The 20,111-nt window shown below is 42.6% G+C and overlaps 2 protein-coding genes across 3 annotated transcripts; both read right to left on the bottom strand.

The window, feature by feature from the left end:
* Positions 1 to 352: 352 nt before the first annotated feature.
* Positions 353 to 8,166, bottom strand: tlcd3bb (TLC domain containing 3Bb). The gene is made up of 7 exons (XM_071921568.2): positions 7,782 to 8,166; positions 6,088 to 6,288; positions 5,576 to 5,659; positions 4,734 to 4,959; positions 3,846 to 3,941; positions 2,706 to 2,815; positions 353 to 2,501 (listed from the first exon to the last, which is right to left on the bottom strand). Exons 2-7 carry the CDS (start codon positions 6,210 to 6,212, stop codon positions 2,234 to 2,236), a joined length of 909 nt encoding a protein of 302 aa, XP_071777669.1. The 5' UTR covers positions 6,213 to 6,288; positions 7,782 to 8,166; the 3' UTR covers positions 353 to 2,233.
* Positions 8,167 to 11,211: 3,045 nt separating this feature from the next.
* Positions 11,212 to 18,780, bottom strand: mazb (MYC-associated zinc finger protein b (purine-binding transcription factor)). 2 transcript variants are annotated; one of them, XM_071921615.2, is made up of 7 exons: positions 17,945 to 18,780; positions 17,606 to 17,756; positions 17,281 to 17,387; positions 16,075 to 16,322; positions 15,153 to 15,216; positions 14,293 to 14,464; positions 11,212 to 13,799 (listed from the first exon to the last, which is right to left on the bottom strand). In XM_071921615.2, exons 1-7 carry the CDS (start codon positions 17,975 to 17,977, stop codon positions 13,456 to 13,458), a joined length of 1,119 nt encoding a protein of 372 aa, XP_071777716.1. In that variant the 5' UTR covers positions 17,978 to 18,780; the 3' UTR covers positions 11,212 to 13,455. The 2 variants fall into 2 exon arrangements, with proteins under 2 accessions (XP_071777716.1, XP_078146938.1); XM_078290812.1 differs by lacking the exons at positions 17,281 to 17,387; positions 17,606 to 17,756; positions 17,945 to 18,780 and adding an exon at positions 16,960 to 17,055 and having other exon boundaries at positions 11,213 to 13,799.
* Positions 18,781 to 20,111: the final 1,331 nt, after the last annotated feature.

Here is a 20,111-nt window from a genome sequence, read left to right on the forward strand (position 1 = left end):
AGTTCTCCTTTTGGAGCGCTGATGCACGCATACACCAGGATCTGCTGTTGTATGCTTTCAAAATTTAAAAATCAACTTATCACTGAATCACATAGGGCAGAAAATTGCTGCTGCACTGCTCTATGGGTTGAAACTTTAGTAAAACACCTGCTTTGACATTGCTGATTGAGGGGGGAGCCAGAAGTGCAACATGCTTGAAAGTTTCAACCCATAGAGAACAGTGCAGCAGCAGTTGTGCCCAATGTGATTTAGTCTATGGATTTAGTGTTGATTTACTCTTTAAAACAGGTTTGTAATACATAAAATGAACATTAATAAAACCAAAAAAGACAAGACTTGAGGCAGGTTCAGGACAGAGGAGTATATTTTAGCTAAGAGTTTGAGTAACAATACAGCCTTCACATAAGGCTCAGAAGCATAGAGTATAATATGTATGCATAAATATGCATTCAAAACCACAAATAAACCAAATAAATAAACAATAAATAAATACTTACAAATAAATAACGAGCATTGTGTGGAATATACAGTACATCAGTTGAAATGCTTTAGCATTGGCAAGAAGCAGTACCTATGAATTCATGGAACAGAGGGGAATGAATGTTCTGTGTTCACCAACATGCCCACAATTGTCCAGTCTTTTTGGCACACACTGCCCCGTCTTGATGGTTTCTGAGCCTTGTTTTGAGTTTTATTTTCTTAACCCATTTCCAGGAAAGTGTAGCTGCTTTAGTAAAAAAAAACAAAAAAAAATAAAAACATAAGCCAGTTTGTAACTAGGTAAAGGTTCATAGAACCAGTGGCTCAAATAAACGGCTCAATGATTGGAACAATTCATACAATGTAAAAGGCTCATACAATTCATAGACTCAAGAATGATATAAAAGACAAACATTTTAAAGAAATGATAAACATCAGAATAAGTTGCCTTGGACAAATACACTGCAAGTCAACCTGAAGTGAATGCTTCCCTACAAGAGTATTGTTCCATTTGTTTCCTTTTGCATTGCAAGTCCCTTAGTGTTGCTTAAAATACTAAAATCTCCTGGACCCTTTACTGAACTATTTCAGCCAATCATATGGATATTTTGAGAATAAATTATGTCAGCACGGAACTTACAATACATGGAAATTCATTTTAAAGTGACTGCGATTTTCCATCACCTCCTTTTAAGCCAAATGCAAAAACGCTTTTCATTGCAAGTCAACTTTGTGACACCAGTAAATGGAATAAAGTCATATCTACACTGAATTAATAAACACTGCCATAAAGGTTGGGGGTACTGTGTGTACATTAAGCAGACTTGTCTGTAAAACAGTGAAATGTTTCTTGACATAAACTGTTATATTTCTTGTTCTACTGTTGAAAAATGTCTGTAGAAACACTAGATGCAGAAATGAGAGACGTAACCTAAAAACCAACATTAACCTAATACTGACATGGAAATTAGGACAATTTTACATCGGCTATGTACACCCGTCACATTTTCTGTCCAAGGAAAGCCCCTCCCTTCTCCTCCGGGGATAAAAAATAAATAAAAATGAAAAGAATTTGCAAAGAATCGGGAAAAGGGATAAGGCAGCAGAATACAGTCTTATGAGATTATCTCCCTTCTAACGATGAGTCAGTCTGCGGGTTGGTTACATTTTGTTAGAGTGACAGTGACTACATAGAGGATACAGATAATAAACACTAACAAGTCAAAATACTGCTTAGCCGGGATGTTTTTTTTTTAAGTCTTCTTTGTTACTAAGCTGAATTAGGCCTTCTATCTACAGCAAATGTACTAACATACAATATAATACATTCCTATTTCCTGTGCTGCCCTACCCTTGAGGCAGACAGGATTGAATTTGATCTACATGAGGGAAATCGCCGCCTTTGCTTGCTATACTTCCAGGCAAATTGCTCTCTCAATTCAGTGCATGTTTCTCTCTGTCACAGTGCCTGCTGACATCTTTATGTATCAAGTGTGCTAACACTCCATTTGTTTCCAAGACACAGCGAAGCTGAAGTACTTCGTGGCCAGAATACGGCATTCCTCAAATCCTTTCGTTTTTAGGTCTGGACTTCTGGCCACGAAGACTTCAAACACTAGTTGAGGCTGTCCTCTGTAGCTTTCCTATATTGCTACTTGTTTCAAGTCTCACCATTCCCTCATACCTTTCTTTCCTTTACATACTCATTGGTACATTCTCCCTCCTTCCCTCCCCACCCTCCCTTCCACTCTTCTCAGTGAGTGGCCGACTCTGGCTCTGTGGAACGCGTGCTGTAGCCGTTGGCGGGCTGGGGCAGTGCGTGGCCGTCCGTCTGGGCCTCCTTGGCAGCAGACGTGGTTGCGGGCGGTCTCCGGGAGCGAGAGGAGCCCGTGAAGAGCCGCAGGGCGCCCCTGCAGATGAGGGAGAACCAATAGACCTGGGGGGCCATGAGCAGGGCAGCGCCGAGGTTACAGTGCCAGGGCACCGACAGGGGAACCATGTGGAATGGAATCGACGCGTACCTGGAGCCAAGCGGAGAGAGACATGAGAAAACAGACTCATGGAGGATACAAATGGCTGCTTCACATAGAGCTGAGAGGATTACAAACACGCTTTCTGAACCCCATTTCAATAATCCAAGATAGACACCATGTGGCTGTGCACGTTACTGACCCGAGCTCAGCAAGACCGCAGAGCGTGAAAGAAAGATGGAAAGAAAGACATACCTGCCATAGGCGTAGTAGAGGTAAGGGAAGAGGAGGACTCGACAGATGAAAAAAGTGATCAGCATAAGAGCCCCATTCACTTTGTGCAGGAGAGTATGTTGCTGTTTGTACTGAGAGGGGAAAAAAAACAGAAGGAGAGGTCGAGATAGAGGGAGAAGAAAAAAAAGCAAGCAGTATAGATTGGTGAAAGCTGAAAAGAGTTAATCCAGCACTACATTTGCATGAACGGAACAAGTGGAGATGGAGGGCAATGTATGTCATGCTGCTGGATGGACACTGGTTGAATTCTACAAGAGGCTGCAGGACAGTGTGTCAATGGAGCAGTCACTTTTTACATTCTCATTTGTTTACACCAGCTGACTAGGCTTTTATCTGGGACAGCCAGCCTGCTTCAGTGAGATAACACTGAGGACATGCTTACACAGGTTTACTTAAAAGGTTTTCCTCTCCCTCATTCACTCATCTCATATCCCAGAATTGCACGGCAACACATCCCACCAATGAGAACGCTATTGTTTGTGGGGTTTTTTTTTTTAAAGTCTATGGGGATGAGAGGACAGCTCTGTGAGGCAACAGCTTTTAGCCCAGTGTCGTTTATCATGGCCACATGCATGGTTGTCAAGGAGGGCAGGGGAGGGGAAGGGAGGGGTGGGGTGCTGAGTGATAGAGGGTGAGGAGGAGAGACTGATATTGTATCTGCTGAATATCCAGTCTAAATACTATGGGCTATATTCAGTTGCTAACAGCTGTGGGAGCCTCAGATGGGGGAAGAGCAGAAAGCGCTGCAGGGGCAACCTTCACCCAGACACTGACGGATTCTACATACATACACACACACACACACACACAGACCTCAAACACACATACAGAGGCTACGCAGCTCCTAAGCGTATTCAAGCAAATTGTGTTACCAATGAACCCGAGATGTGTCAAGACAATGCTGATCATAAGACATCACAAGACACAGCCAACACGAGCCGATGCACATGAACAAGCTGCATGCTGGGAATGACCAGAAATGTCTTCTCCATACAATAAAAAGAAAAACAAAAGAGGTGGAGAGTGCAGAAGAACTTTAGTGTGACACAAGCACATGCACACGTACTCAAATCTCCTTTGAGACCGAACAAAGACAGTTACCTGGATGAGGATTTTCCCCAGGCAGACAGATGGAGTGCTGAGCTCAGCCATGAACATTACACCCTGGAAGTAATCTCCCTTTCCTTGCCGCCAAAACTAAGGAGAGAAAAAGAGGGAGACAAATTGTCAAGATCAGCATCACACTTTTCCTTCCGTTGCATGTGTTTTTTCTTTTTACAAGGAAAAAAAAAAAAAAAATTCAAGGTGGGGTTACAGGATATCTGCGGGTTTCAGAAAGCCAAATTTTCAAAAGACTTTTTAAGCCCCTTTTAATGCTACCTGGGATTGATCTTAAAACCGATTTTAAAACCAAAATAAAGAAACGAATCTGTCAAAACCAGCCAATTTCTGATTAAACATAGCTAATGAAAGACATACATGGGCAGAATAAGAAAAAGGACAACAGGAATTAATTGCTATGGGAGATAAAATCCTATTGCATTTAGTAAAGCAGATAAGACGTGTATTATACTACTAACCTTTTTAGGATTAATCTAAGAAACCTATCATTACATGGTGAAAAAAATAAGACCTCTTATAACTGTTTTATTTTTAAGACATTTTTATAGACACATTTTAAGGCCTTAAATTTAGATAATTTAAGACTTTCAGTCTTTTTAAGGCCCTGCAGATACCCTGGGTTAATAAGTAAATAAGGAGTAAGAAGACTAAACTCTCAGAAAATGAGTCACTATAGAGCTCATCATACAATAATATTGCATATGTTAATATTCTGCAATACCTTCAAACTTGCAATACTGAAAGAATATACATTTAAGAACATTTAAGAGTGGGCATCAACATATTGATAATGCAGTACTATACTTTTCCCCACCCATCCTCAAATCTCAACCCACTAGCATGAGCACAGTTATATGTGACAGTTACCACAGAGACAGGGAAGCAGACGGTGACCATGACAACGTGGTGTAGCACCATGAGGAACTCGCGACGCAAGTAGCTGGTCAGTGCTGAGCCCATGTGCTGGGGTGCTGCCGAGGCCTCCTCGTGACCTTTGACCCGTAGCTTGTACCAGTAGCACATGAACATTGCGTAGATATCGTATACAAAGTAGGGGACGGCAAACAGGATGTAAGCGCTGGTCAGCCAATGCCTGGGTAGAGAGGAGTAGAAGCCTGCTTTTAGAATAGAAAGGAAAAAATGTATTCCATCCCAAACATGCTTAGCTATGAATTCACTCAAACAGTGCTCCATATAAGCAGTCAGGCACAAACACAAGCTCTCATAGGATATATCCAATATTGTATTTGAAACACAATTTGATATCTGTGAAAAGCAGTACAGTAACAACTCCCTGACCAAAAAACAAAACAAAAAAAACAAAACAGAATATAGTCAGCTTTCCCGCTTTGCAATCCATGAAAGAGAAAAGGGAACTTTCATCTCAGCCGAATTTACAACCAGCACTTTTTAGAAGAAAAACTATACGGACAGCTGAAATAATAACTGCTCATACAGTCGCATGGCATTTTGGGCTAAGCCTTGAGGCATTAAAATTGAAGTTTCATTTTTTTTTTGCTTTTTAATTTCCCTGATATATGAAAAAGATGTCTAAAAATAAAAAAAGGTGAGTCTTTGTTTAGTCCATCTTAAAAACTTGGAAAGTACAGATGCCTGACTGCTGATTTTGTCACATACATTAACAGACAGTACTGTACAGTTAGGTCAGATGGGATGGAATATGATGTGATGAGCATTTCTGGACTTACTGGTCCTCGATGATGTCATCACAGGAAGAAGCGATGATGTAGCCAGCCGAAGAAGCCATGATTGCCTGAACTGAGGACACCAACCTGGGAAAAGAGAATGGCAAGTACACAAGGGATGATGATTTTCTCAGTCTACAGCATCATGATGGGACAGTATCAGGTAAGAAGTAGCAAAAAAGTAGCGCGTAACTGCGGCTGAAACGACTGGCTGCATTTGAAACAAGTTTGAAACAACACAGACAGCACCGCAGTTACGTAGATCCGTCAAGGATTGGTTTAACAAAGAGGAACCGGTGCCACTTGGTTGATTACAGTGTATTATTTTTTCCTTCTGGTGGTGGTGGTTGGACAGCTGATCTTTCCTATAGCACCACTAAAGTCCTGGACTTTCCAGGCACCCGGTTGTCATGAAAGCTCGAGAAGCATGAACGCCAGGGTACACGGACAACATGCTTGCATCCATGCCAAGCCACACAGAAAACATGAACCTGCATTAGATGAAATTGTCTCACCTTGCAGATACAATGACTGCATCTCCTTCGCTCCACCTCAGTGCTGGGATGTACTTCAGGCATTGTTTGGACAGCATGAAAAGGCCTGGAAAGAACACAGACCCAGCAGCTAGGATGGTCAGCATGGTCCCTGGCGATCTGTCTGAGAGGCAAGAAGTTCAGCGGGCAATCTGGTCCTTGAGATCTGTTGCTTATTCCCCTCTGTGAAAAATATAAAGCATCAAACAGTTCAAAGAGCTTGCTGGTGGTGAATCCCATCTGTATTCATTCTGGTGCACTTACTAAGATAATACACTGAAACACTTCACGTCCTTTTATAACATCTGAGTCCAGCATACGTAAAACTGTATTCCAGCATTCCCTTATTGAAAGTCTTGCCACAGGCACAATGAAGATGAAGTGGGAAAGAGGGAAGGGAGTGTCTATACAAAAATAGCCCTGGCACAGTGTGCAGAAGAGGGCATTTGTTGAATTAACAAAAGGTGGAAGAGGACTATGCATGTGAATGGTAGTAATGAGGCTAAGTGCAGAGTACAGTGGCTGGGACTAAATATCAGATGAGAAGGCCGTTTGTGCAACATGCTGCTGTAGCCATCTAAGGTCATTGTAAGCCTTATTCACTATCCCGTTTAGGCCTAAGGCAAGCATGTGATGGTTTCATACGGTTATGCAGTTTGCTTACACTAGACTAGCTGACTCATTAAAAAGTTGAGGTCCATTAGCAAAATACGCATTGCGCTATCTTAAAATCCTGAACGTCGTAGATATCGATACAGGCATGGGCTGCTGGCTATACCGTCGATAGCTAGTGGCAGCAATGATATGAAGCTAATACAGTCTACTTATCTGGCAAACGAGTTATTGGCCAAGATGTGCCAGTTAGCTAGCTAAAAAGCCAACTTGGAAATGATCGAAAGTTAACGTTAATTGAGACTGCCCTAATGTATAAGGATATATTAGCTCGCTACTAGCCAAGATGATGCTGGCTGGGTCACTATGAATTGTGGTCGTACAACACACATGTCAGACTGTCTTAACAACGTTAGCTAACGACGTTATCCATCAAGCACACTAGATAATTAGGCTAACAATAACGTCAATTAGCTAGCTAGCGCACAGGTAACTTAACGTAAACCAAACCAGCTGTTAACTTGGTTGCCAACTTGTTAGCACGTGAAAGTGGGTCAACTTGTATGTAAAACACTTAATGTTAGCGTTTAGGGAGTGAGAAGGGATACAAACAGTGTTGCTAGTATTCATCGCTAACATGAAGTGCCTACCCTCGCCTAGGTAAACACGCCAAACAGTTTGCGTTGTAGCCGCGCCTGCTAACAATAACGCGGACGACCTTAGCTAACGGGAGCTACTAACGTTAGCTAACATGTCCGTTAGTCAGCTAACTAGCTAGTTAGCGAGCAGTTAGTGTTAACCAAGTCCCAGTAACCACAGCAAAATACTGTCAGGCATGAAACGACATTTATCGATTTAATGTGGCATTAGCCACATTTGGTCACCCGTAAGGCAACGCTACATTAACGTTGATTGTTTTTTGTTAGCGTGTTATTCGTTTGTGTCTGTTAGCAACAGCAGCTAAGCTAACTGCCCCGTGAAGGCTTAACCATGCTAGCTGGCTAGGCTAACAGGTTGGAGTTTACATCGGTTCAAATGAATGAAAAGTCTTAAGCAACATTTACATAGAGATTCTGCAGAGTCCAGTCAACGGCCAGTCGAAGCTCGTGTCCTGCAGTAAGCGTTTAACGTTAGAGATGTCCCAGGGGTCTCCGCCTCGATGATCCGCATGTTTCTGTGGCCACAATGTCTGAAGTGTAGCAGCAGCGAGCTAGCGCTAGCTTGCAGCAAGTTAGATCGAAGTCTACGCGAGGGCAGCTTGGTATCGGCGATTGGGCTATCTATGCACTAGCTTGCTATCTAGCCAACTTAAGCTAACAACTAAAACAATTAAGTCCTGGACACTGACTGTAAACTGACAAAATACAAGGACACAAATCCCATCGAGGTGTCAAGGGTAGCTAGCACTCGTCAGCTATGTCTCACAACACCGGCAAGATGCTGCTGCCAGTCAGCCTAGCAGACGGGAGGATGCAACGTCGACTCAACACTGTGTACTGCTGCGCAAGCTGCTTCCTATCCTACAGGTCCAAGCAGCAGCTCATGATGAGGAGAAATGTGCACCAGCCACTGTACTGCAGTTGTTTGGATTGTCTTTTTGCTGTATGTTATGCGGGGAAACGTTTAGTCGGCTGTCTATATAGTGAATAAAGGCCACATAATTTAGCTTGCTGCACATTCATAGTTTGTGTAATGTCCACTCTGAAATAATGTACTATATTTGTAAGAAATAGGACCCTGCATTTATGTATTTAATTCAAAAATTAGTTGTAAATCTGAGTTTAAATATGAGATTTAGAGTTAGATAGTTGCCTACATATTCTTATTTTTGTGCTTATCTTTGAGATAGATTGCCAATTTGACCTTTAGCCTCTATGGAACAGACGTTTGTAAACAAACTGATCAATTATCAGCCCTTAGCTGCACATATCAGAGATCCTGGGTATGTTTGTGGGCTCATGGTGCTGATATTTAGTGGCCTTTGGCATGTTAACAAACAGTTCTGTTCAGTCTTTGCAGTAATAGGTAACCTGGCTTTGTCTTTAGGCCATGTTAAACCTGTTACAGCGCTGTGCACAGACTCTGGGACAGGGGCCAAAATCTGTAAAAGGGCACTTCCCCAGAAATGATACAGGGGGAGAAGTTTTTTGAAAAATTTGCTTTTATTAATTCACTTTTGGTGAGGTTTGCACAGTGGCATATACATACCCTTTCAAGGAAACAATACAATAATTTAGGTTTTTGAAGAGAGGTAACACATGCTATTCTCTGTGCAAACATTACCTCATACATACACACATTGTCAAAAGTGCCTGACTTTTAATCACATACATTATTGGCTATTATCCTACAAAGTTAAAGCTAGTGCTCAACAGGAGTGGAATAAGTACCGGATATCCTACTCAAGTAGAAGTATTGTTACTTTGCTGAAGTTTTACTTAAGTAGAGGTAAAATTGCTGGTGTAAAAATCTCTCTAAGTAGCTAATTTAAAATGTAGTCACAGTAAAAGTTACCAATTTATAAAGAGAACCTACAGATGTGATCTTTTCCACGTGATTCTTAAATGCAGAGGGGACAGAGTTTGAACTACATTCTTTAAATTGGACAAAAAAAATTACAAAATTGCCGCAGGGGGCCACCAGGATTGAATAGCCTGCATATAGCGGAAATACTGGTTATGTCCATTTTAGCTCATTGCTTTTCAGGTGCGTTTGCAATGTCCCTTTATACACTGTATCTGTTTCTCTATTCTCTCAGTGTGAAAAGCACACCTAGGTCTAAAATGGCATTCGAAATATACTTTGAGTAGCCACAACATATTTTTGTTGTACTTGCAGATAGCCTATATATTGCCAACAAGTGCATAGGAAGAAAATGTATTTCCAATGGTCAAAATACATGTTGACCACATTCCATGGCCATTTTTTTGAATATTTATACAATACCTCTAAACATGGTTTTCTCACTTGACCATGAATCTTCTTCTCACCAGCAATCCAATTGAAAAAGGATCCAAGTCAAGAAAAGCGGGGCTGCTTCAACTTAGAAGTGAGTGTACATTTGAGGGGTTAGTGTGAGACTCTAACCATACAGCGTACCTGAGTCTTGATGGGGAGCCATCAGAGCTGATGTCAGGACAATTTTGGAGTTAGGAGTTAGACCCCACAGTTCATGGTGCAGCCCCACTGTGTTAGTGCCCAAGCCTCACAGAATACCTTGGCTTTGTAATGATTTCTGTAAGTTTTATTAGTTTTCATTATTTAATGCTTATCCCATGCCCGAACTGGGACCAGCCGCTTTCATCAGTGTCCAAAAATTCAAATTATGATGGCAAGTACCCAACCCAGCCGGAGGAAAAGACGGCCTTCTCTCTGTATTTATAGATTATCCCATTAGTGGATCCTCCCAGTGAATCATAAACAAGACTGTGTAGCCCCATCGGGAGTATGCTGCCAGACGATATTGTCATCCATAATGCTGACTGGAAGAGCCATCTAGATTATTTTGTTGTCCACAGTGATGAAACCATGGGAGGAGGGAATGTGATGCCCCAGTTAAGGGGGATTGACACAATCATTACATGACTCCAATCTCAAACAAAGAAGCAAATGAAAACTGTCTTGGATTTACCATCAATTTATTCCTAATTTTGCCATTGATGCAGATTCACTCCATGAGCCAATTGGCAAATATCTTTCTAACCAAATCACCTGACAGCTGAAGTGAAAAATACATTCGGTGTCCTCAGTAGTCTTGTCTCAGGTGTGTCTCAAAATGTTTAGATACATTAGCTATAAATTACTACAACATGAAAAAAGCTATGCCACAGTTGAAACAGAGTGGCTGTGAAGTGGGCCATGGAGAAGTAAAAGAAAAATCCACCGTTATGTATTATCAATTTATGATGTAATGCATTCCAGGAGGTATTGTAATGTACTCAACCTGCCTGTCTACTTCTGTTAGTGATTTCCATGCGTTTCCCAGAATGACTGGCGACAATCCTCAGAAAACAGGCCTGAACTTGCTGCATTCAGCTGTGCTGTGTATGTGTAGGTGGAGAGAGCAATAGCAACGTCGATAGTATAGTAAGAGAAAGAGAGTGAGTTTTTCCAGTTGAGAAAAAGTGAGAGTTGCAGCCCTCAAAATGCAGCATGTCTTGTCACTGCGTTGCATTATGGTCTATTGAGGCTACTGTAGATGGAGACAATGGATTTCTCCCTGTATGATTGTTGAATGTCGGTGCAAAATGGTGAATCTCGACACCAAAACTTGACGATTACTGTTGATGTTTTAGATAGCTGAAAAATGTTCTGCTATCAAACTCCATTGTAGCTGCAGTGGAAATATCGCTACATGAAGTCGCTTTGTCTACGTTTGTCCAGTTATCCACAGGAATAAGAAAAATACACCACCAAACAACAAAGTGGGCCCAGAAATGCAAGGTAAACTGCAAACAGCTGTTGGCAAACAGTGTGTTTTATGGTGGATTTTTATTTTAATCTATCTGTTTATCTAGAAGGGATGACTGCCTATGAACCGGTTTGTGCACCAATGGATTGGTGCTGGTAGAGTACAGCCTGTACTGTATGAAGTGTGTTTCTACCAAAGTAGGTGAACAAATGAGCACACAACACCCTGTCTGTTTACTCATTTTACTTTAAATTGTCCAAATTACAAAATAATAACATGATCTCTACTTCATCTACAAAATAACATAATATTTATGACTGTAGTAAGCATCATTGATTTTTTTTGCTCTAACAACTGTTTATAGACATGCATACTGTTGAGAAATATAAAAATATAAATATAAATACATCCCATTAATATTCTTAATGAATCCATGACTAAGATTTAAAATATTTCATAATAAAAGAATTAAAATGCAGTTGAGTACGATAAGGCATTAAGATGTATCGCAAGAGCTGTACAGGATCCTAGAGTAGAGGTATTATTTTTTTCTTAGTGTAATGGAGAAAACCTAAAATTAACTCTTAATAAATCACTACTTTTCTCAACAGGAAGAACAAATCTCCAAAAAAGAAACAACTCTACAAATTTCAAGATAACATATCAACACAAAACTGAAAAACGAAGCACTCCAGTACAAAACCAGGATTTGTTTACAGCATACCAAGTGGTGTTGTCGAACTTGGAACCCCCTATATATACTGATCTACCTGACCTATGACTTTACAAGCCCTTTCCTGACACCACACATCGATCACAATATAACTCAAAGTAACCAAAAATATCCAAGGGACAAGTGACCATTCTTCACATGATTCATGGAGAGCGATAATGACTTGCGTTCAGAACGCTATGTGCTATACATAGTGTTAAATGACTAAATCTAATGCATAAGTTTCACACAATGGACTGGTACATAGAAGAAAACAAAGGACTATGGCAATGACAGTTACAATCAAATAAATGGCCAACAATGTTAAAGTTCTTTGAATAAAATCAACACTTGACTTTCATAAATATTATTGTTTACAGCCAACTAACTTAATGGAACTGCTAAAACTTTCTTTTGTCATGACAGCTCCCTAATTATAAGCATGACTTAGCTAGCTTGCTTTCATGCAAAAGGTAGTTTTCAGGCGCAAGAATTGCCATGTCAGAAGCTTAAGTGTTGATTAGCAGTAATGAGTTTTTTCTGTTTCATTGTTTGTTAGAAATGGCCAGACCCAGAGGAAGACTCAGAGCAAGAAAATCCAAGAAATCTCAAACCCATTTTGATTTCCATTTTGAATTCCAAACCCATTTTGACCCTCACTGAATCAAACGATAACAATTTAAGGTGCTCGACACTCCTGAACATAACTATTTTTATCTCTGTACCTTTAAGAAACAAATGAAGAAGTACATCCCACGACTCCATAACGACCACAACATGTATGGTCTTCCGTCCCGGTCTACAAACAGCCCTCTTGAGACTTAATAAACTAACATTACAGCTTGGCGAAATCAAATGTAGTTTTTAGTTTTGTCAACAAACAAGCTAGCAGGCTAACATGCTGGAGCAGCCCCGACTTGCACACTCCCATCCACACTCCCTTATCCTCTAGTGTGTTTTATTTTTTACACTCTTAGCCTTAATCATATATTCCGAGAGCAATTCTCACCCCTACTACTTCTTAACACAAGCCATTTGGATTCTCAGAAAGTGAGCTGCAAAATGGAGGTAAGATCAGAGCTGGTGTGAGATATACAGTACTTGGTGCACTTGCAGAGAGTAGCCAATGCCAGGGTTGAATAGAAGGAGGGGGGGGGGGGGGGAGAGAGAGAGAGAAAGAGAGGGGGGAGTGATACAGTAGATGCTCACAACACCACAGTTTCATTGGAGTCTTAAAAGCATGAAAGCGTTCAGGAAGATTTGGACGACACATCCATATTTGTCGTTGTTAGCGTCAATGAACCTGCTGTAGCCGTAAAAGTCCCTCTTTGCCTGACTTGAACGTCACCGAGCACCGTGTGTCTTCAGTGCTCTGGTAATGTAGCTCTTCCTGTTTCTCCTTATTTTTCCTGACACCCCAGTCTTTGCAGCTCTGAGGTGATGTTGCCCTTGAGCGCTGACTGGCGATTATCTCCCCCACCTTTAATCCTAACCTTGCCTAGTAGTGGGGATATTACAAAACTGAAACCGGATCAGCATCTACGAGTAACTTCACCCTTCTCTAACCTTGCCCTCTGTTAAGGGACTGAGGTTATTATTGCTGAGCTCTCTACCGCTAACTGTGGGGCTGCGGCGCCGCAATGCTAGAGCAGTCTGTGACTAGCAGGTCCACCACTGCGTTACCAGTGACATAGACGGTGGGTGCTGTCACCATGTTGCTAAGGGAGACGGAGCTGCCGGCCCCCCCGCTGGAGGTGACGGGGCTCGGGGCACCCTGGCTATTGCTGTGGGTGCCCATGTGGCCCTGGAGCTGGGTAGGTGTCTTGCAGTGGACGCCGCACAAGTGGCACACGAGGACGCCGCCAGAGGCTGTGCCGCCAAAACCCCCTGCGCTGTCCTTCCACTCCTGGCCGTGGTGCTTCTGGGCGTGGACGCGAAGGTACGTCAGTGTGGTGAAGCCTGATGAGAGAGGAGAGGAGAGGAGAGGAGAGGAGAGGAGAGGAGAGGAGAGGAGAGGAGAGGAGAGGAGAGGAGGGGGTGAGTGTGCAAGTGACAATGAGTTTTATAATTGAGAGGTCCAAGGCAAAGCAAGCTCCAAGCAAAAATAGTGCCACATATTTACTACCAAAGCAACAAGTGACAAATAAACACTATTAGCAAACAGTCCTCTGCTTTCACTTAATGTCACAGCTTCCAAATTTATTAGCTATTTTCCATTTCTTATGGAGAGAAGAGTGGCATGAGTGAAGGACACCCACATGTAACTCGGGTGAAGTAAAGGGTAAGAAATTAAAATATTTTATTTAAAAATTTAAAGTCAAACAAAAGAATTAAGTCACAAGGATTGGCCTCCAAAGGGAAAAAAAGCAAGAAACTGTGTGCCTGCATTACTTTTCAAACAGACCCTTTATGCACATACTATAAACTAACAATCCAAGGCATCGGCACTCACTGCGGTTACAGAGATGGCAGGCATGGTGCTGCGACTGGTTGTGCACTCTCATGTGATCTGTGATGTAAGCAGCAGACAGGAGCTTGCCGCAGATGTGGCAGGGGACCTTCTCCTCGTGACGAATCATATGCGCACGCAAGCGGTCCTTTGTAGCGAAGCTGGACTCACAGGTCTGAAGGAAGAGATAATGATAAATGATTGATTATTAAGAAATGCATAAAGGAAAGACATTGATAAGTGTTAGAAAATGAACATGACAGGGAGAATAGCGTCACCATGGAGTAAAGTAGAACTCCAGTTTATCCAAACCCCTTAGAATTAGAAGTTGTAAAATATTCAGAAATTCACCAATATTCACCAGATCAGATTGTATTCAAACTATGACACACATATGTGCACTCTATCACAATTTACTGTAATTCACAGTTTGAAATGCTTGAAAATGCATGTACCAAGAAGCAATCCCAACAATTGCACACAAGTAATGTAATGCAGTTAAACCTATAGAGGGAAAATAATCACAAGTATTACTGAGAGTGTATATACTGTATGTGCGCTTTTTTCATGCTCAAGTAGGTTTCTGGTTTTGAGCTGGTGAATGTAAACATAACAATTATAATATAATAACAATAAGATACCAGGTGGACATCGTCCGATTTACTGAGGTTATGTTCTTTATCCTATTCAGTTTCCATGGTAATATTCTGAATGCTTGGTCATTCATGTAAACAGGGATACTTGTGTGAGGCATGTGAAGATACAGACAATTAATTATCTGGATTACTGTGTGCATGTAAACACAGTCATCGTTAACATGAACATGAAGTGAGGATATTACATAGTATAAACATATCAAGTACCGGGCATTTGAAGGGTCGCTCTGAGGAGTGCACCTGTCTGACGTGACTGTTGAGATGGTCCGGTCTGAGGAGAGGAACGGATGCAACATATAAGAACAGGTGATCCATATTTCAAAATTCAAAATATGTTAAAGGAAAAATCCACCCTTATACTGTTAGATATTATCAATTTATGATGTTCAGTGCATTCCAGGAGTTATTTTGTGATGAAGTGTTGTAATTTACCCACTTTACCCCTCAACCTGACTCGTCTACTTCTACTTCAGTTAGCGATTTCCTACATTACCCAGAATGACTTTCACCAACCCCCAGAAAACAGGCCTGAACCTGTTGCATTCAGCTGTGGGTTACATGTTTAGGTGGAGAGAGCAATAGCAATAGCATAAAGACAACCAGTTTTTTCAGTTGAGAAAAAAACTGGTTCGCACCCCTAGCTCAAAACACAACATGTCTTGTGGCTGCATTGCATTCTGATCTGCTGAGGCTTCTGTCAGTGGAGAAATTGGTCTCTCTGCCTCTTCTACGATGGATTTCTCTCTGATGAGTCTAGAAAGAAGCCCTTGCTGACACCTAAACCGGATGTTTGCTGTTTTAAATCACTGAAATATTTTCTGCTTTCAAACTTCACTGTAGCTGTGCTGGAAATATCTCACATCGTCAATCGCTGTTTTTAAACAGTGTTAAAGTGTCTTAGGGTTGATTTATGCTTTAACGGCTTGGATTGAAAGTTCACAAATATTTAGATAAGACTGACATAAGGTAGATAAGCTTGCCAGAACCCTTGTCTATTTTGAGAAGTCACTGTGATACTCGACATTATGCATGTGGACTATAAAGACATTCTGGGCAGCATGGCTCACTCTTACACTAACTCAGTCCTTGCAGCAATGTTATTAGACTTCAACTTTCCCGGACTGTTCACCTGGAGAAAGCCTTGCCACAGTGGGGGCAGACGTAGGGTTTTTCCACCCCGCCCTGGTGGGAGCGGACATGGTGGCTCATGCGGTCCTTCCTCTTGAAGCGCTGCTGGCAGATGGGACAGGAGAAGGGCTTCTCGTCCGAGTGGGACAGCCGGTGGCGGTTGAGGTGGTAAACGTCACGGAAGGCCTTCCCGCACGTCTCACAGGCATGGTTCTTCCTCACCGGGTTGGGGTTGGGATTCGCTGGCCGCTGAGGCAGACAGACAGGCAGATAGACACTTACACCACAGACTTTAGGTGGGAAATACATTGAATTCAGGGTTCAGAATCAAAAACTACATTCAGCGTCTAATATTCCAGCATTTTTCCATCTCTTGTTAAAACCATGCAAATACTCGCAGACATTTTCCCCGATTACATAAATACAATTTGTGCCGAAAAGTTGTGCATCAATCCCTTGCGCAAGACATTCCCGACAGTTGTTGTTCCACATGTTGCATGGATCGCCTCCCACTGGACGCAAGTCTGCTTCTACCTTCCAACTGCTTGTGTTACAGAGAACATGCAGGGGAGCGTGGGGGGGGGGCTTCTAGCACAGTGTTTCTCAAACTCAAGTCTGGGGACTGGTGCCGGACACTGGGATGGAATTAAGCGGTCCCTGGACAGGTTACTTTACATGGACGTTTTCTAATATTAGTTTTAATGTATATGAGAGTTTTAATGCAAATGGTCCCCGAAGCTGGCCATATCATTGCTTTCAGGTTCCCCAATAGACAAAGAAAACGGTTCAGCCATCCCCGAGACCAGACAGTTTAAGGAACAACGCGCTAGAGGTTTCTCGAATGTTCGGGGTGGACGACAGCCATCTCCACAAGGCCCTGACCCACCTGTACTGTCGCCCCAGTGGCCATGACGACAGCAGCAGGAGGCGGAGCGTGGGGGTTAACACTAGCCACTATGTTCGGCATGGCAACCCCTTCGCCATCCTGACTACCCAGGGGAGGCTGCTGGACCCCCGCCAGAACGCCGGGAGGGGCGAGAGGGGGAGGAGCGGAGAGGTGGAGCAGGGAGAGGGGAACCGTGTGCCTCTCCGCCCTCCCTCCGGCCCCCACCGCCATCGCCGCCGGGGCCGCCGCCCCCGCCGCCTGGCCGGCCGCTCCCTCCTTTGCCCCCTCCGCCTGCTCTCTGGCCCTGTCCTTCATGCGTACCCCGGTGTGGACCGACTGGTGTCGCCGCAGGTTGTAGTTGTTCTTGAACTGCTTGTTGCAGATGGCACAGATGTGGGGCACACGGGCCGGCCGAGACACTGGCTTCACTGCAGCGGAGGAAGGCAGGAGAAAGAAAGAGAGAGACACAGAATTATTAATCAAGCAAGAAGGAGATAAAGTGACAAAAATCATTCCAATAAACAAGGCATAACATGAGGTTTAAGCAGGCAAACACATGTTTTCAGAGTAAATTATTGGTATAAACTGATATTTTTATCCCCCTTAGGCATTCAACAGGTGTTCAGTCTACTCCAGGTTCCCTCACCAGGCATGGGTTCCTCACTGAGAGCAGCAGTGTCCACAGTGGAGGGAGGCTGTGCTATGTGCTCTGTGGGTGGGGTCTGAGGAGAACTCGTATGCACTGGCATGAGCTCTGATTGGAGGCTCCCCTCCACTTGGTTTTGGGTGGGAGTATTCTGGAGAAGCAAGCACAAGGCCATCACCAAATGTAAATACAAGTCACAGCATTATCTTGAGGTGCTACGTTGTAACACAAGACGTTAAGGCTAGATAGGGATACTGGACACAGATGAGTGAGCTGCTTCAGAAACGCGCGCAGTAAAATACGACCACAAAGAGGCCAATTATGACTGCTAAGGCCTACCTGGAAGAGAAAATTGCTCCAAGCAGCATCCATTTTGCACCAAAGCGATGGAGATTATAAAGTCAGCTAAGTAGTCCTGATTGAGATCGAGGAGAACAGCCTTTGCATGGTTTTGATCGCCCCGCCGACGATTGAGGTGCAAACAGTCGCCTATCCTGCAGCAGAAACGACGGGCTTCTGGATTTTCTTGAAAAATAACTTGAAGAAATTCGCTTGTAAAAATATGTTTTTCTCATTGAGGTAGCCTAATGCTGTCAATTAAAATTCACGCAGCTGTTGACTAGGCTGCGGTAGACAGGCAGTAGTGGAGCAGGCCAGTTCCAATAATGGCCTATTTCTCTTTGACTTTGGTTTCTAAGTTTAATTGATCAAACAGTAATAATACAAAAAAACGCAATATCTCACAACAAAAATGCTTTCCAAAACCAAAAAAATCGCTTATTACAGTATTATTTTTTTAGCAGTAAACATAAGACATTCTACGTGAAATAAATGCATTTTTACGCATAAGAACAAGTATGGGTTATAACACACGCATCTGATAGAATAGCAGTTCATGCTTTTTTTTAATTTATGAATCTATTTTTCCGATTTCCCCCAATAGGCCAATCGGGTGTTTGTCGAAGCCTCGCTGTTGGATTCAAGCCCTGACCCCGGCGAGCGGCGCTCTCGCCGGGCCGCAGCCTATCGCTCCACCTCGGCCGTTCAGCTGCGAGGATGTCATCTTTCTTTTTTTATCGCCCGCTCTCCCTCCTCCCTCCCTGTCTCTTTCTTCCTTTTCTTTTTTAATTCCTCTTTCTTCTCCCCCTCCTCTCCTTTTCTCGCACCGCTATGTCCCACTTGCTCTTAAAGGGATGGTGTTTCCTCTTTGGACACCCCCCTCTCATTTCCGCCTCCCTCGGCGGAGCGGATCCTCTCCCCCTTCCTTCGCGGAGTTTCGGCCGACAGAAAATGCGCTACAGTGTTTTTTTCCCCCCCTTCCTGCGCCGCAGAAAAAGGCCGGAGTGACTTTCCATTAACGGCGAATGACAAGCGCATCTTAAAGGGCGGTGCGCACAGATCCTCCCAGCAGCCTGTAATAATGATGTCAGAGTCAAATATAGTACACAGGACGAATAGCAGCACAGGATACACAGACAATGGATCAGAAAATAGTCTGCACCTCATATGAACGATTGTTAACCCATTTACAGTACATCTGCCTACAGCCAGGGATGTAAACCCACATCAATCCAGTTTAACCACATTTTTATTGTGCGGAAAATAAGTTTATCCACCTCTTTAAGAGCTGATATAAACCTTTAAGAGGTAAATTCATAGTATACATCAGAGTTGAGTAGCATCAAATTGGAGTTATCAAAGTATTTGACAATAGGGTCTTTCGGGGGAAAGAAAGCGAAATTATGCTTTTCTGAAAATATATTTTTTTGTTTATATTGATGGTTGTTTTCCTTATCATGATCACCAACTGGAGGTCATAGGTTACCCACCTGTTTATTTATCACTACATCCCTGCCTTTAGCCTATTCATATATGTACATGGTATAAGTAAGTATATATATATTAGTAGTATTATTAATGCAAACATCATTACAATAAAATGCATACATGAACATTACAATAAAATGCATGAAATGAAGACAAGTTAATGTGTTAATATCAATTTATTATCATTTTTTAAATTACTTTAAAGTACCCCTTTCCTTTTCCAATACATCTGTTCAGACCCTTCTTTCCACTCCTCCTCAAGCTTGGAATCGCTTGATTTGAATATTTAATAAGGATTTCACCCCCCAAAAAATGTCCCTGTGCCGCTGCGTCTCCATCCTGTATCAGATGGGAACTGATCTTCCCTCTGCTCTCGCCACCGCAGCTTTTAACCTTTCAAACTGAGGACACACACCGCTGCTCCCCCCCCCCCCCCCCCCCCCCCCAAAACACAAATGAGTGAAGTGAGGCCTCACCAACCCACCAGTCTTAGTTTATATAAGGAGTTTCTGCATGCACTGAGATTCCAACCAAGCATAAAGTAGTAGGTTATACAGGGAATTGTCTTGAGCTGGTGTTTCTGAGTTGTACAAACAGCAGGGTGATTTTTCTTTCTTTTTTTTTTTCAATTCAAAAAAACAAAAAAAAGTACAGTATTTCTAAAACTCCTTCAAGTAAA

Source organism: Centroberyx gerrardi, chromosome 20 (assembly GCF_048128805.1).
Source record: "Centroberyx gerrardi isolate f3 chromosome 20, fCenGer3.hap1.cur.20231027, whole genome shotgun sequence".
Classification (NCBI taxonomy): domain Eukaryota; kingdom Metazoa; phylum Chordata; class Actinopteri; order Beryciformes; family Berycidae; genus Centroberyx; species Centroberyx gerrardi.

Coding starts and splice junctions, on each gene's coding strand:
- mazb (XM_071921615.2), bottom strand. CDS start 17,977: ATGGATGCTGCTTGGAGCAATTTTCTCTTCCAG. Junction 17,388..17,605: donor CAGTGAGGAACCCATGCCTG/GTGAGGGAACCT, acceptor CCTCCGCTGCAG/TGAAGCCAGTGTCTCGGCCG. Junction 13,800..14,292: donor CTGCCATCTCTGTAACCGCA/GTGAGTGCCGAT, acceptor CTCTCTCATCAG/GCTTCACCACACTGACGTAC.
- tlcd3bb (XM_071921568.2), bottom strand. CDS start 6,212: ATGCTGACCATCCTAGCTGCTGGGTCTGTGTTCTTTCCAGGCCTTTTC. Junction 5,660..6,087: donor GCAGTCATTGTATCTGCAAG/GTGAGACAATTT, acceptor CTCTTTTCCCAG/GTTGGTGTCCTCAGTTCAGG. Junction 2,502..2,705: donor CTCTACTACGCCTATGGCAG/GTATGTCTTTCT, acceptor GCTTGGCTCCAG/GTACGCGTCGATTCCATTCC.